We start from the raw sequence: 14,011 nt of genomic DNA, 5'->3' as shown, positions 1-14,011 counted from the left end.
CCCGCACACTGTGCTATGTACTGGGGAAAGTATGCCATGGGTGCAGTACGGACTACCATCCTTTCCAGAGAAACCCTTCTTAAATGGGAACCCCCGGCCAACCAGTACCCCCCATCAGGCTCTTCCCTGTGGAATGCCGTCACCGCACACATCAAAGATCTCTCCGCCAAGTGTGCACCTAGCAAACGCCGCCACAGAGGAAGGAGGGCGGGGGCCCAGGTCCGACTCAAAAGGAAAGGCCTTAGCTCCCCTGTCCCTGCCATCCTACTAGCTAACGTCTGCTCACTCCCCAACAAACTGGATGAGCTGCTCCTGCTACTCGGCAGCAAACCCCAGATCAACAAGAACACCCCTGTTCTCTGTTTTACCGAGACCTGGTTGTGCGACAGCATCCCTGACAACTCCCTACAGGTACCTGGCTACGACCTCCAAAGAGCAGACCGTGATGCAGCCCTCTCAGGGAAAACGAGAGGCGGAGGTATCTGCTTTTACATAAACACCTCCTGGTGCTCCAACACCACCACTCTCCACAAGGCCTGCACCCCAGATGTTGAGCTCCTTGCCATAAAATGCAGGCCTCGGTACTCCCCGAGGGAGTTCTCCTCCCTTGTCCTCGTTGGGGTCTACATTCCCCCTGACGCATGCACAAAGACTGCCCTGCAAGTACTCAACGACTGTATCTCGCGGTGGGAAACAGCCCTCCCTGAGGCCCTTTTCATCATCTTGGGCGACTTCAATAAGGCAAACCTTCGGTACGTGAGGCCCCTCTACAAGCAGCACATCACCTGCCCTACCAGGAACTGTAACACCCTGGACCACTGTTACACGGTCCACAAGAACGCTTATAAGGCCATCCAAGGAGCCCCCCTGGGGAACTCTGACCACAACACAATACACCTGATCCCCACCTACAGGAGGCTCCTGGAGAGATCAAAGCCCGTCACCAAAACTATTAAAAAGTGGACAGCAGATGCCAAACTGGAGCTCCAAGCTTGCTTTGAAACCACCGACTGGGGAACTCTGGAGGCACCAACCCTTGATGAATGGGCTGAGAATATCACCTCCTACATTAGCTTCTGTGAAGATGCATGTATTCCATCCAAGTCCTTCAGAGTCTACCCCAACAACAAGCCGTGGTTCAACGACAAGCTTCGCCGACTTCGGAAACGCAAAGAGGAAGCGCACAGGTCTGGCTCCCCAGAGGAATTCAGAGAAGCTAGGCTCACTCTGAAAAAAGGATTGCGAGCGGCAAAGAGGGCCTATGCCGAGAAGCTGGGGCTCTGCCTCCAGTCTACCAACACACGGGAGGTATGGAAAGGCCTGAGAGCAGCCACGAATTTCAAACCAGCATCCCAATCGGCGACCCCTAGCCAACGACTGGCGGAGGAGCTCAATGAGTTCTACTGTAGGTTTGAGCAACACCACAACCAGCCCGCGGGTCATCCAGCATCGACCCCTCCCTCTGGCGAACTCGGCGCCCTGGCTCCTAGCGTTGTTCTGGAATCGGTTGTACTCCGGCACCTCCGGAAGCTGAACCCCAGGAAATCTTCCGGCCCGGACGGTGTGTCGTCTACTTGCCTGCGAACCTGCGCTGATCAGCTAGCCCCTGTGCTCACCTCCCTGTTCAGGCAGTCACTATCTGACGGTACAGTCCCCTCCTGCCTAAAGAGGTCTATAATTGTACCAGTTCCAAAAAAACAGGCAGTACTGAGCACAATAACTTCCGACCAGTGGCCCTAACCTCTAACATCATGAAGCTCCTCGAGCGGTTGGTCCTTGCCCACCTGAAGGGGTCCACGGACGCCCTTCTAGACCCGCTCCAATTTGCATATAGGGCAAACAGATCCGTGGAGGATGCCATCAATGTCAGCATGGCATACATCACTGAGCACCTGGACAGCCCGGCCTCCTACGCCAGGATCCTGTTCCTAGACTTCAGCTCGGCGTTCAATACGATATGCCCAGACATCCTGATCACCAACCTGATGCAACTTGGAGTTGATCCTACTCTCCGAGCATGGATCAAGGACTTCCTGACAAATAGAACGCAACAGGTGAAGCTTGGCAACTACTACTCCAGCGTACGTACCACCAACACCGGGGCTCCACAAGGCTGTGTTCTGTCACCTCTACTGTTCTCCCTGTACACCAACAACTGCATCTCATACGCTGACTCTGTGAAGGTCATAAAATTCGCAGACGACACCACTATCATTGGCCTAATAGGAAGCAACGGGGAGCAGGAATATCGTAGCGAGGTCGAGAGAATAGACAACTGGTGTAGAGACAACAACCTAGTTCTCAACACGGCAAAGACTGTTGAACTGGTGGTAGATTTCAGGAGGAATCCCCCCCCCCTCCGTCCGGTCATCATTGGAGGAACGGAAGTCTCTACTGTGTCATCGGTCCGGTTCCTGGGCACGACTCTCACTAACAACCTGAAATGGGAGCACAACACCACCAAAATTCAGAAGAAATCCCAGCAGAGGATGTTCTTCCTGCGCCAACTGAAGAGATTCGGCATGCCCAAGGAACTGCTGACCAGCTTCTATACTGCCACTATAGAATCCATCCTCTGCTCCTCAGTTATTGTCTGGTACGGGGGCGCAACGGCCAGCGACAAACAGAAACTGCAGAGAGTCATAACTGATGCAGAGAGAATCATCGGGTTTCCGCTTCCGCCTCTTGATCTCCTCCACTTCGCTAGGTTGAGGAAGAGGGCCTCCATGATCTCCCGTGACCCCTCCCACCCTGGCAGCCACTACTTCAAGCTCCTCCCACTGGGACGTCGCTATAGGACTATTCCATCCAAAACCACCAGGCGGAAGAATACCTTCTTCCCCCAAGCTGTACGGTCACTGAACTCCAACCTCCCCCGGCCCGGCCTGCTGTTCTAACTGCCGGGTTAGCCGGCCCCGGACGCTGCCTGCCTTGTTCCTATCTGAATATGAACTCGGGGCCCTTAAACAGCATTTTATTTTATTTTATTTTATCTGTCTACTGCATTTTTATAACTGTCTACTGCATTTTTATAACTGTATGTGTTGTATGTCTGCCTACGTCACCTATGCCATGTGTACCACAAATAATTCCGACTACAGCTCTGCTGTATTTGGCGAAATAAAACTGATTCTGATTCTGATTCTGATTCTGAGTATGCCAGATCTGGCTGATACGCATGCACATTTGTCATGATGTACAATAAAGTTTGTTCAAACCCTTTTTTTTACAGTTGCCATAACTACGGCATCTAAGCGTATATAAGTACGCTTCCCTGTGCGCATGACGTCATCTGATGAAGGCGCAGAGCGCCGAAACGCGTCATGACGTCACACGCACCACGACCATAGGCCCCGCCTACCGCCTCGCAAGACGAGCCTCCCGGAGACATCGGACACGCCGCTGCTGGCCACAGCGCGTGCAGCTTTGCCGCAGAGGGGTACAGCGGGTGGCTTAACCGCAGACACAAGCGCTTTTGAATTCTTCTTCTTGTGAGTATCTACTTTTTATGCGCAATAAAAGTCCTACCTGGTTAACGCACTTAGAGCGCTCCTTCCTTTTTTAGATGATTCCCTGAATACATGTCAAACACTGGCCTGAAAGTGGCTTTCCCACTTTGCATTATATTTGGCTCACGAGTACCTCAGCATTAAGCCTTTGTGGCTAAGCGCTGAAACTATTAGGCCACATGGTAATGGGAGAGGGGACACTAGACACCAGGGAACTGTATGGGGGAGGGAGGGGGCCACTAGACACCAGGGAACTATACAGGGGACGGAGGGGAGCATTAGACACCAGGGAACTGTATAGGGGAGGGAGGAGGGCCACTAGACACCAGGGAACCGTAAAGGGAGGGAGGGGTCCATTAGATACCAGGAAACTGTATAAGGGAGGGAGGTGGACACTAGACATCGAGGTGGGCTCATGGTTTGGTTTTCAATGTCAGCTCACTGTGCATTTGAGTTTAACACTCCTGTGTTATGGGTCTGACAATCCATGTACAAAGAGTTAATATCAATATGTACCTATCCACGGACTGACAGCAATCACCAAAGCTCACATGTTCCAGTTTCAGAACACTGTGGAATGGCTAGGTTATATCTGCACAAGAAAAAAAGTAAGCCGAAGTAGGGTTTGCTGTTATTCCTCGAACTATCTATGGCTGCACTGAGTGCAGTACATTTTCCTCAGCGTAAGTGGAATTTCCCATAAAATAGTACCAGAGCAATGAGATCCTCAGCCACCCTGCGTTACTTACATGCACTATATCATCCAAACTGTTGAAAATATACTTTCTGGCTTCTTTAGACTTCATTCCTGTTTCAGTTTCATGTTCTTCCAAAGTCTGTGGATGAGAGAAATAAAGTGAGGGCTTTGAACAAGACCTTCTCTAACATTCTACGAGCTGTGCCGATACAGACATGGAAAGGCACGATGCCAGCTGGCACTGAGATTTACAGGAAACCAGCAATATACCCAACAGGCGTACAACACACAATGATCAGCCAGTACTGCTGCACCACTAACAAGAATTCTGACATTCTGCCACTCCCAATAGTCATTCACATAACACAAATGGTGCAGAGTAGTCAGTAAGCGACAAGTGCTCATTTTCCTTTATCTGACAGAAACTCGCCTGGTAGCAGGACTGCTACAGAGACTGGGCACCCCCTGTTCAGTTGGTCTCTTCCACAAGAGAAAACTAAAATCCATAATTTCTCTACACACAGCTGTCGATCAGTGAGCTACAGCACTTAGAAATGATGTCAAGTGGGAGAGCCCAAGTGAAGAGGGGGACCTCGGTCCCTGACAGGAGCCCTGCTGACAGATGAGAGTGACAGCAGCGAGATCCCATTTACTTCCCGTAGCCAGCAACACAACAGGAAGTACTCCAACTGGCAATACAGACAGTAATAACTGTTTAAGAAACACAGGAAATGCTTTAACCTTTACAAACATCAGCTGTATGTTGCTATTGGAGAGAGTCACTCACTTCCTGTACTCTGTGACAATTTTTTTTATGAGTCAGGAAATGCAGGGGATCTCCACAGCCATCCTCTCACTGCTGATTTCTTTCAACACTTCCTCACTCCATCAAAAAACTAAAATAAAAGTTTTGAGTAAGTGTCAACTTTAGGTAAAACCACAAGCCTGACGCAGAAGCAAATGTCAGGAGAAAACAGTGTCTGATGCAGGCTGCCCAACGAGTGGCAAGCTAGTTCACTTGTGTCATCGTTCAGGAAATAGGACGTAGCTTGTGAGTCAGTCAATAGAGCTTCCGCCACACAAATACTTGGCTTAATAACAGAGTCCCTCTAATAGTGTGGCTAAGTGATTGGGGCTTTCTGGAAAGCTCTAATCCAAGCACTTTTTACTATAGGGCCTACTCGGTTTACCACCAATGTGTAATAGATTTATGTAGGGAAATCTGCCTGGGAAGGTTAGGCAGCAAATAACCCATTTAAACCAAATTGTCCTTCCTATCAATAAGACAAACAACTTGCCCACATTTGTGTTCTCTTCTTGAGTCTTTAATTACTTCTTCTGAATTTATTCCCCCCCCCCCCCCCCCATCCATTGGGCTGCCATTGTTATGGGATTCCAGACTCCCTACCCTGCAATGGAGTGGGCTGCCATTGTTATGTGATTCCAGACTCCCTGCCCTGCAATGGAGTGGGCTGCCATTGTTATGTGATTCCAGACTCCCTGTCCTGCAATGGAGTGGGCTGCCATTGTTAATGTGATTCCAGACTCCCTGCCCTGGAATGGAGTGGGCTGCCGTTGTTATGGGATTCCAGACTCCCTGCCCTGCAATGGAGTGGGCTGCCATTGTTATGTGATTCCAGACTCCCTACCCTGCAATGGAGTGGGCTGCCATTGTTATGTGATTCCAGACTCCCTGCCCTGCAATGGAGTGGGCTGCCATTGTTAATGTGATTCCAGATTCCCTGCCCTGCAATGGAGTGGGCTGCCATTGTTATGTGATTCCAGACTCCCTGCCCTGCAATGGAGTGGGCTGCCATTGTTATGTGATTCCAGACTCCCTACCCTGCAATGGAGTGGGCAGCCATTGTTATGTGATTCCAGACTCCCTGCCCTGCAATGGAGTGGGCTGCCATTGTTAATGTGATTCCAGATTCCCTGCCCTGCAATGGAGTGGGCTGCCATTGTTATGTGATTCCAGACTCCCTGCCCTGCAATGGAGTGGGCTGCCATTGTTATGTGATTCCAGACTCCCTGCACTGCAATGGAGTGGGCTGCCATTGTTAATGTGATTCCAGACTCCCTGCCCTGCAATGGAGTGGGCTGCCATTGTTATGTGATTCCAGACTCCCTGCCCTGCAATGGAGTGGGCTGCCATTGTTATGTGATTCCAGACTCCCTGCCCTGCAATGGAGTGGGCTGCCATTGTTATGTGATTCCAGACTCCCTACCCTGCAATGGAGTGGGCTGCCATTGTTATGTGATTCCAGACTCCCTACCCTGCAATGGAGTGGGCTGCCATTGTTATGTGATTCCAGACTCCCTACCCTGCAATGGAGTGGGCTGCCATTGTTATGTGATTCCAGACTCCCTACCCTGCAATGATGTGGGATGCCATTGTTAAGTGATTCCAGACTCCCTACCCTGCAATGGAGTGGGCTGCCATTGTTATGTGATTCCAGACTCCCTGCCCTGCAATGGAGTGGGCTGCCATTGTTATGTGATTCCAGACTCCCTACCCTGCAATGGAGTGGGCTGCCATTGTTATGTGATTCCAGACTCCCTGCCCTGCAATGGAGTGGGCTGCCATTGTTATGTGATTCCAGACTCCCTGCCCTGCAATGGAGTGGGCTGCCATTGTTAAGTGATTCCAGACTCCCTACCTTGCAATGGAGTGGGCTGCCATTGTTATGTGATTCCAGACTCCCGGCCCTGCAATGGAGTGGGCTGCCATTGTTATGTGATTCCAGACTCCCTACCCTGCAATGGAGTGGGCTGCCATTGTTATGTGATTCCAGACTCCCTACCCTGCAATGGAGTGGGCTGCCATTGTTATGTGATTCCAGACTCCCTGCCCTGCAATGGAGTGGGCTGCCATTGTTAAGTGATTCCAGACTCCCTACCCTGCAATGGAGTGGGCTGCCATTGTTATGTGATTCCAGACTCCCTGCCCTGCAATGGAGTGGGCTGCCATTGTTATGTGATTCCAGACTCCCTACCCTGCAATGGAGTGGGCTGCCATTGTTATGTGATTCCAGACTCCCTACCCTGCAATGGAGTGGGCTGCCATTGTTATGTGATTCCAGACTCCCTACCCTGCAATGGAGTGGGCTGCCATTGTTATGTGATTCCAGACTCCCTGCCCTGCAATGGAGTGGGCTGCCATTGTTATGTGATTCCAGACTCCCTGTCCTGCAATGGAGTGGGCTGCCATTGTTATGTGATTCCAGACTCCCTGCCCTGCAATGGAGTGGGCTGCCATTGTTATGTGATTCCAGACTCCCTGCCCTGCAATGGAGTGGGCTGCCATTGTTATGTGATTCCAGACTCCCTACCCTGCAATGGAGTGGGCTGCCATTGTTATGTGATTCCAGACTCCCTGCCCTGCAATGGAGTGGGCTGCCATTGTTATGTGATTCCAGACTCCCTGCCCTGCAATGGAGTGGGCTGCCATTGTTATGTGATTCCAGACTCCCTGCCCTGCAATGGAGTGGGCTGCCATTGTTATGTGATTCCAGACTCCCTACCCTGCAATGATGTGGGATGCCATTGTTAAGTGATTCCAGACTCCCTACCCTGCAATGGAGTGGGCTGCCATTGTTATGTGATTCCAGACTCCCTGCCCTGCAATGGAGTGGGCTGCCATTGTTATGTGATTCCAGACTCCCTGCCCTGCAATGGAGTGGGCTGCCATTGTTATGTGATTCCAGACTCCCTACCCTGCAATGGAGTGGGCTGCTATTGTTATGTGATTCCAGACTCCCTGCCCTGCAATGGAGTGGGCTGCCATTGTTATGTGATTCCAGACTCCCTGCCCTGCAATGGAGTGGGCTGCCATTGTTATGTGATTCCAGACTCCCTACCCTGCAATGGAGTGGGCTGCCATTGTTATGTGATTCCAGACTCCCTGCCCTGCAATGGAGTGGGCTGCCATTGTTATGTGATTCCAGACTCCCTGCCCTGCAATGGAGTGGGCTGCTATAGCTAAACGATTCCAGACTCATATTCCTTAACCTGCAATGGATTGAGCTTCCAAGGTTACTCGATTCCAGACTCAGAGCCCCCCCCCCCCCATCCTGCAATAGTGTGTCCTGCTATGGTTACAGGATTCCAGACTCAGACTTTCTATCCTAAGATGGAGTGGGCTGCTATGGTAATGTGATTAGTGATTATTAGAATACCAAAAGTGGGCAGTCAAGAAGAGGAAGCTCTCTGTGTGCTTCAAGTGGACCCAAGGTGAAAATAAACCAATAAGATAAACAATTGTATTTATCCTCCTACCCCTAACAATGACCTCTTTTTAGATATAGTTTTATTTTATAGCCCCAGAGTTAAAGTGTACCAAAGCGGACATGTGACATAATGAGATAAACGTGTATGTACAGTACAAAACATACTGTATTTTTCACTGCATAAGACGCACACTTTCTCTGGGGAGAAAAAGTCTCTACATCTAATACGGCAAAGGCAGGGAATCCGCGACTTACGAACACCCGCCGATACAAACCGTGACCCGCCAGCACGTCGGAAATTCCCTGCCTGTATACTGTGTACAGTATACTGTGTATACTGTGCCTGCTGACATGTGCCTCTGCCTTCTCCCCATAGCTGCTCTAAGTGTCCTACGCCTGTCTCCCGCTAGCGCATAAGATGCACGATCCCGCCGTGTGCCTTATCTTCCTCCCGCTTGCGGTTGCTGCCCCCCCCGGTGTTAATCTGTAGCGGGCTTACTTCTCCGCCATGCCTGTTAGGATTGGAGACCTGCTTCACAGCCACGCGGCTCCCCCTAGTGATCAGCATGTGATGGTTGCGTCATCATCACATGCCGATCACTAGAGCAAAATCTGCGGTTGTGAAGCAGGTCTCCAATCCTAACGGGCAAGGCGGAGAAGTAAACCCGCTACAGATTAAAACCCGAAGGGGGGGGGGGGGGGTTAAGCAATCACAAAGAGGAGGAAGATATGGCACACAGCGGGATCACGCATCTTATACACTAGCAGTGGACAGGCATAGGACACTTACAGCAGCTATGGGGAGAGGGCAGAGGCACATGTCCGCAGGTTTAGTTTTTTTTTCATTTGTGGTTTTTGCCCTCTAATCCTACAGGGGTTGGACAAAATAATGGAAACCTTGAAAATCAACAAAATATATTTTAATATGGTGTAGGTCCACCTTTTGCGGCAATTACAGCCTCAATTCTCCGAGGTATTGATTCATACAAATTGTGAATTTTATCCAAAGGAATTTTAGCCGATTCTTCAGTTAAAACACCCTCCAGTTATTTTAGAGACGATGGTGGCAGAAATCCACTTCTTACTTGAATCTCTAATAACGGCCATAAATGCTCAATAATGTTGAGGTCTGGGGATTATGGTGGCCAGATGAGATGCACAACTTCATTAGAATGTCCCTCGTGCCATTCTTTACCAATTCTAGCTGTATGGATTGGGGCATTATCATCTTGAAAGATGGCATCCCCCTCCGGAAACAGTTCTTGAACCAGAGGATTAAACTTGGTCGCCCAAAATTCCTAAATAGTCTTGGCTGTTAATTCATCCATGAAGGGAAAACCCCCGCCATGTTTTACAGTTGGGAAAAGGCAGTCTGGATGAAATGCTTTTTTTGGCTGTCTCCAAACGTACACTCGGCCGGAAATAAGGTAAACAATGATTCATCAGAGAAAATCACATTTTCATCTTGTAAGCTTTTCTAACAATTCGATTTATAGTCCGATGGTCTCTCTCAGACAACTTCGACTTTCGGTCACAACTGTGCTTTGCCGAGGACGTTTTTCCTTCTCTTTCAAAGGCAGTCATTACTTTTGAGACACTACCTTGAAATCCCAAGCATTCGGGCAGTTTCTGTTACAGTAACACCTGCCATACGAGCACCAACAATTTGGCCTCTTTGAAAGTCTGAGAGAACTGCCATTTTTATAAATTACTAGTAGACCCAAGCCTGTTTAAAAAAACGGGCTCTAGGGACTGTTTCTCGCCACCGCCCGCTACTGCGTGTGCACCCGCCCGGCTCCCTGGCCCCGTCCTCCTGTCTCTGTGGGGCTGGGTCCCTGCTGCACACATGCGCAATAACAAAAAGCGCGGGCCAAGCTACACAGGGACAGCGTGACGCAGGGACACGGGCTTTATTATAAATTATAACCAACTTTGGTTTATATATCTGTAAAAAACAATTACGGTACTTTAATTAAACTTATCAAACAACAGAAATAATAAACAAAACAAAAATTAACATGTCAAGTTTTGATTGCTTAAAACATGTTCAAAGATTATGATGCCAAAATGTTAGGGGTTTCCATTATTTTGTCCAACCCCTGTAGATGCGTCTTATTTTCCGGAGCGTCTTAAACAGCGAAAAATACGGCCGTTTTACCTTTATGGCTGTAATTTGCTTATCAGTGATATTTACTATACAACCGACAAGGTATCGACAAGACAGAAGCTGTCACTTGCATGCCTGAAAATTAACTTTTTCAGGCAGCAAAAGAAAAACAGCCCAGTTATTCATCTGTTTTGCACTGTACAGACTCCTGTTTATCTCACCAGGTCACATGTCGCCTCAGGTAAACTTTAAACGTTCATTTCGGCAAACTCACCTGAGATGCCAGAAGATACAAAGCCACACTGCACTTGCAGCCATGTGAGAATCCACACTGTTAGACAGACACCTGAGACTCATACAGCCACTGCTGACATGAGCAATGAACAACAGACCATACTGCTAGAAACCAGGGACTGCGGAGTTTAGTGTGTTAACCCTCCAACCCTTTTATGGGAGTGTTACAGGAAGGCAGAGAGTGACTTTCCACTTGTCCCCATCATCAGTGCCAATATTATAAATGGGCAGGCTTGCCTTTGAAGTGCAGTCTCAGCCACCCTATTCAGACTTTACAACTGACCAGTAGATGGTTGATCAGCTAATGCATGCTGTCCTGGTCTCTAAATAGATTTGCAGAGTTCTGGGTCATTAGGAACCACCCAATGCTCCCTAGACACTCAGCTCTCACCGTGCTTCACATCATTAGTAAATGTGAAACCACAGAGAAAAATCTGGAAATCTGGAGTTTCAGACCAGATAACATCTGAGACATTGGGGAATCCCATTCTGGCCAACAAAAAAGTCCCTTCAATAGAATGAACACTGATCAGGAAAATACGAAATATTACAAAGGACAGCTACAAAAAAGTGACATTTCTTTAGCAATCCACTGACAGGTTTATTTGTTAGCTTTCTAAGCAGGGACTTTTTTTCTAAGCAGAGAAGGGTTATGCTTTACTGCAGTACAGCAATTACAAAATTATTCCAAAGGTGGCAGCAGAACTCAGTTATGAGACACAAGGTCTAGGGACTTTGCTCTTGTAATATTAGAGATTTGTTTACAGCGAGAGGTGCAGGTGGACTGCCACAAAAAAACATGTATTTGTAATATTTCACGTTTATTATTTAAAATAAAAAATGACTCCAATCACAATAAATAACTAAAACAAACATGCTAAAAACACTACACACTCCTTAAAGAGAACTCGAGGTGTGTTTAAAGAATGTTCTCTGCGTACAGAGGCTGGATCTGTCTATACAGCCCAGCCTCTGTTGCTATCCCAAACCCCACTAAGGTCCCCCTGCACTCTGCAATCCCTCATAAATCACAGCCGTGCTGTGAGGCTGTGTTTACATCTGTAGTGTCAGTCTCAGCTGCTCCCCCGCCTCCTGCATAGCTCCGGTCCCTGCCCCTGTCCCTTCCCTCCAATCAGCAGGGAGGGAAGGGATGCAGGCGGGGACTGGAGTTCTGCAGTAGGCGGGGAGAGCAGCAGACTGACACTATAGAGATAAACACAGCCAACTCTGACAAGCTGTTTGTCAGCAGCGTGGCTATGATTTATGAGGGATTGCAGAGTGCAGGGGGACCTTAGGGGGGTTTGGGATAGCAACAGGGGCTGGGCTGTATAGGCAGATCCAGCCTCTGTATGCAGATAATATTCTTCAAACCCACTTTGGGTTCTCTTTAAAGGACAACTTTATTGGGGGGTATATTTATTTCCTTTAAGCAATACCAGTTATCTGGCTATCCTACTGATCCTTTGCTTCTAATTCTTTTAGCCATAGACCCTGAACAAGCATACAGAAGATGAAATGTTTCTGACATTATTGTCAGATCTAGTAAGATTACTGCAGCCAAATACCTGTAGATCAGCAGGGCTGCCAGGCAACTGGTATTGTTTAAAAGGAAATAAATATGCCAGCCTCCATATTCTTCGCACTACAGTTGTCCTTTAATGTAGTAACAGGTAGGCTGTAAGGTCGTGTAAGTGAACTACAGGGAACTCAGATAAACACAGTGCAAACAAACTCCATGCCTGCTGGGAAATGACAACGGGGTTACAGCACCGTTAGACAAGTTTCTCCCGACATGATTTAATAAAACTGTGTGAAGAGCGATAGTGTGCAATATATAACAGCACTCTAAATGCAGCTTTCAGCAGCCTGTAGAAAACGGACCGGCGCTGGCTGATTTCTTACTGCAGGCATAAGTGCTATGTGAATTCCACTTACTTTTATCCTCCAGCCGTGATACTGAGCATCTGGGTCGCGGCAGAAAAATCTGGATGTTTTTGTTCCCACGTTTAACAGGTGCTCTCCCGGTACCCCTTGCGTTTGGGAAATGTATCGGATCTGCACAAAAGGAAAAGAAAAAGTTTAATTGAATGCAATCTTCATTTTTTATGTTTTTATATGTACACTATACATAACTGTACTAACCTATACATTACAACAAGGTCATCCCAATGTAAATACTCCCAGCAGTATGTACTGATTCCATCTCCAGGATCAGATCTACACAAACCGTCTCATAGTTGGCGAAGCAGAGGGCCCTTATGTAACATTTTGTATGAAAAAAAAAGCTTCTGAAAGTAAAATAAGGATTTTGAAAACGGATCATGTGACCTCAAGCAGTCCAGCTAATGGAGCTCTATGGCAGATACACTGCTGGTTGATTGTGTAGGTAGGCTCTGCAAAAGAGCCTTTAAGGTACCTGGAGAAAGTAAACTTTTGACAAATTGTTTGAGGTCTGCTCCAGCCAAACCTTCCCAAGCATTCAGAGGATCCTTCTGCCAATCCCTTCTCTTTCCATAAGACAGGGCCACACTATACAATTCAGTGCTGTGGACAGTCACAGTGCATATGTTGTCATTCTCCATGGGAAGTAAAAATATGTTCACACATTTCCTTTGCATCAGACATGTCAACACAGCACTGCTGTTATAAAATGTCCAACTTTTGCCCGAAAAGGTCATGCACTGTTCACAATGGACAAGACGTACATGTATTAACGGATCCTATAGTTAACGTTGATGTGATCAATTGTATTGTGTTGCGAAAAACCAACTGTTTTGACTCATAGTGTGAACCGAGTCTTAGTGCTAAACAACTAATTTTTCAATGTAATGATATTAAAATGAGCATTCCATTTGAGTTTTTTGTAGCCAGTTTTGAATGCATAGACTGTCTATAAACTTAAAGTGGACCTGACACAAGGAAAACATCAGAAATGCACCCTGTATGTATTTAAAGAGTTTAGCCTGTGTAATTCTCCCTCATTTGTGTCTAATCACTAGTTGTAATTTGATCTCCCCAGTGTTTTACACATGACTGCCTATGGCAGATAAGCCCATTTGAAGTACAGGCTGTAAACAATACGTCTGCTTCCATGGATCAGGAAGTAGAAACAGTGCAAATTTATTTTAGGATTTATATCAGCTGTAACAAAGATGTTTTTGTTTAAAGGTTATTA

The 14,011-nt window shown here is 47.7% G+C and overlaps 1 protein-coding gene across 2 annotated transcripts in view; it reads right to left on the bottom strand.

The window, feature by feature from the left end:
- The window catches only part of HIPK3 (homeodomain interacting protein kinase 3), a 185,513-nt gene that overhangs the window by 46,764 nt on the left and 124,738 nt on the right, over positions 1–14,011 (bottom strand). For both annotated transcript variants that reach the window (XM_068260243.1, XM_068260244.1), the window contains exons 4-5: positions 12,772–12,891; positions 4,259–4,345 (exon numbers count right to left, since the gene is read on the bottom strand). In XM_068260243.1, the coding sequence (XP_068116344.1) occupies positions 4,259–4,345; positions 12,772–12,891 (207 nt within the window). The remainder of the gene's footprint in view (positions 1–4,258; positions 4,346–12,771; positions 12,892–14,011) is intronic.

This window comes from Hyperolius riggenbachi, chromosome 11, assembly GCF_040937935.1.
Source record: "Hyperolius riggenbachi isolate aHypRig1 chromosome 11, aHypRig1.pri, whole genome shotgun sequence".
Lineage (NCBI taxonomy): Eukaryota > Metazoa > Chordata > Amphibia > Anura > Hyperoliidae > Hyperolius > Hyperolius riggenbachi.
The sequence above is the reverse complement of the archived record's forward strand: the minus strand, read 5'-3'. Positions and strand labels throughout refer to the sequence as shown.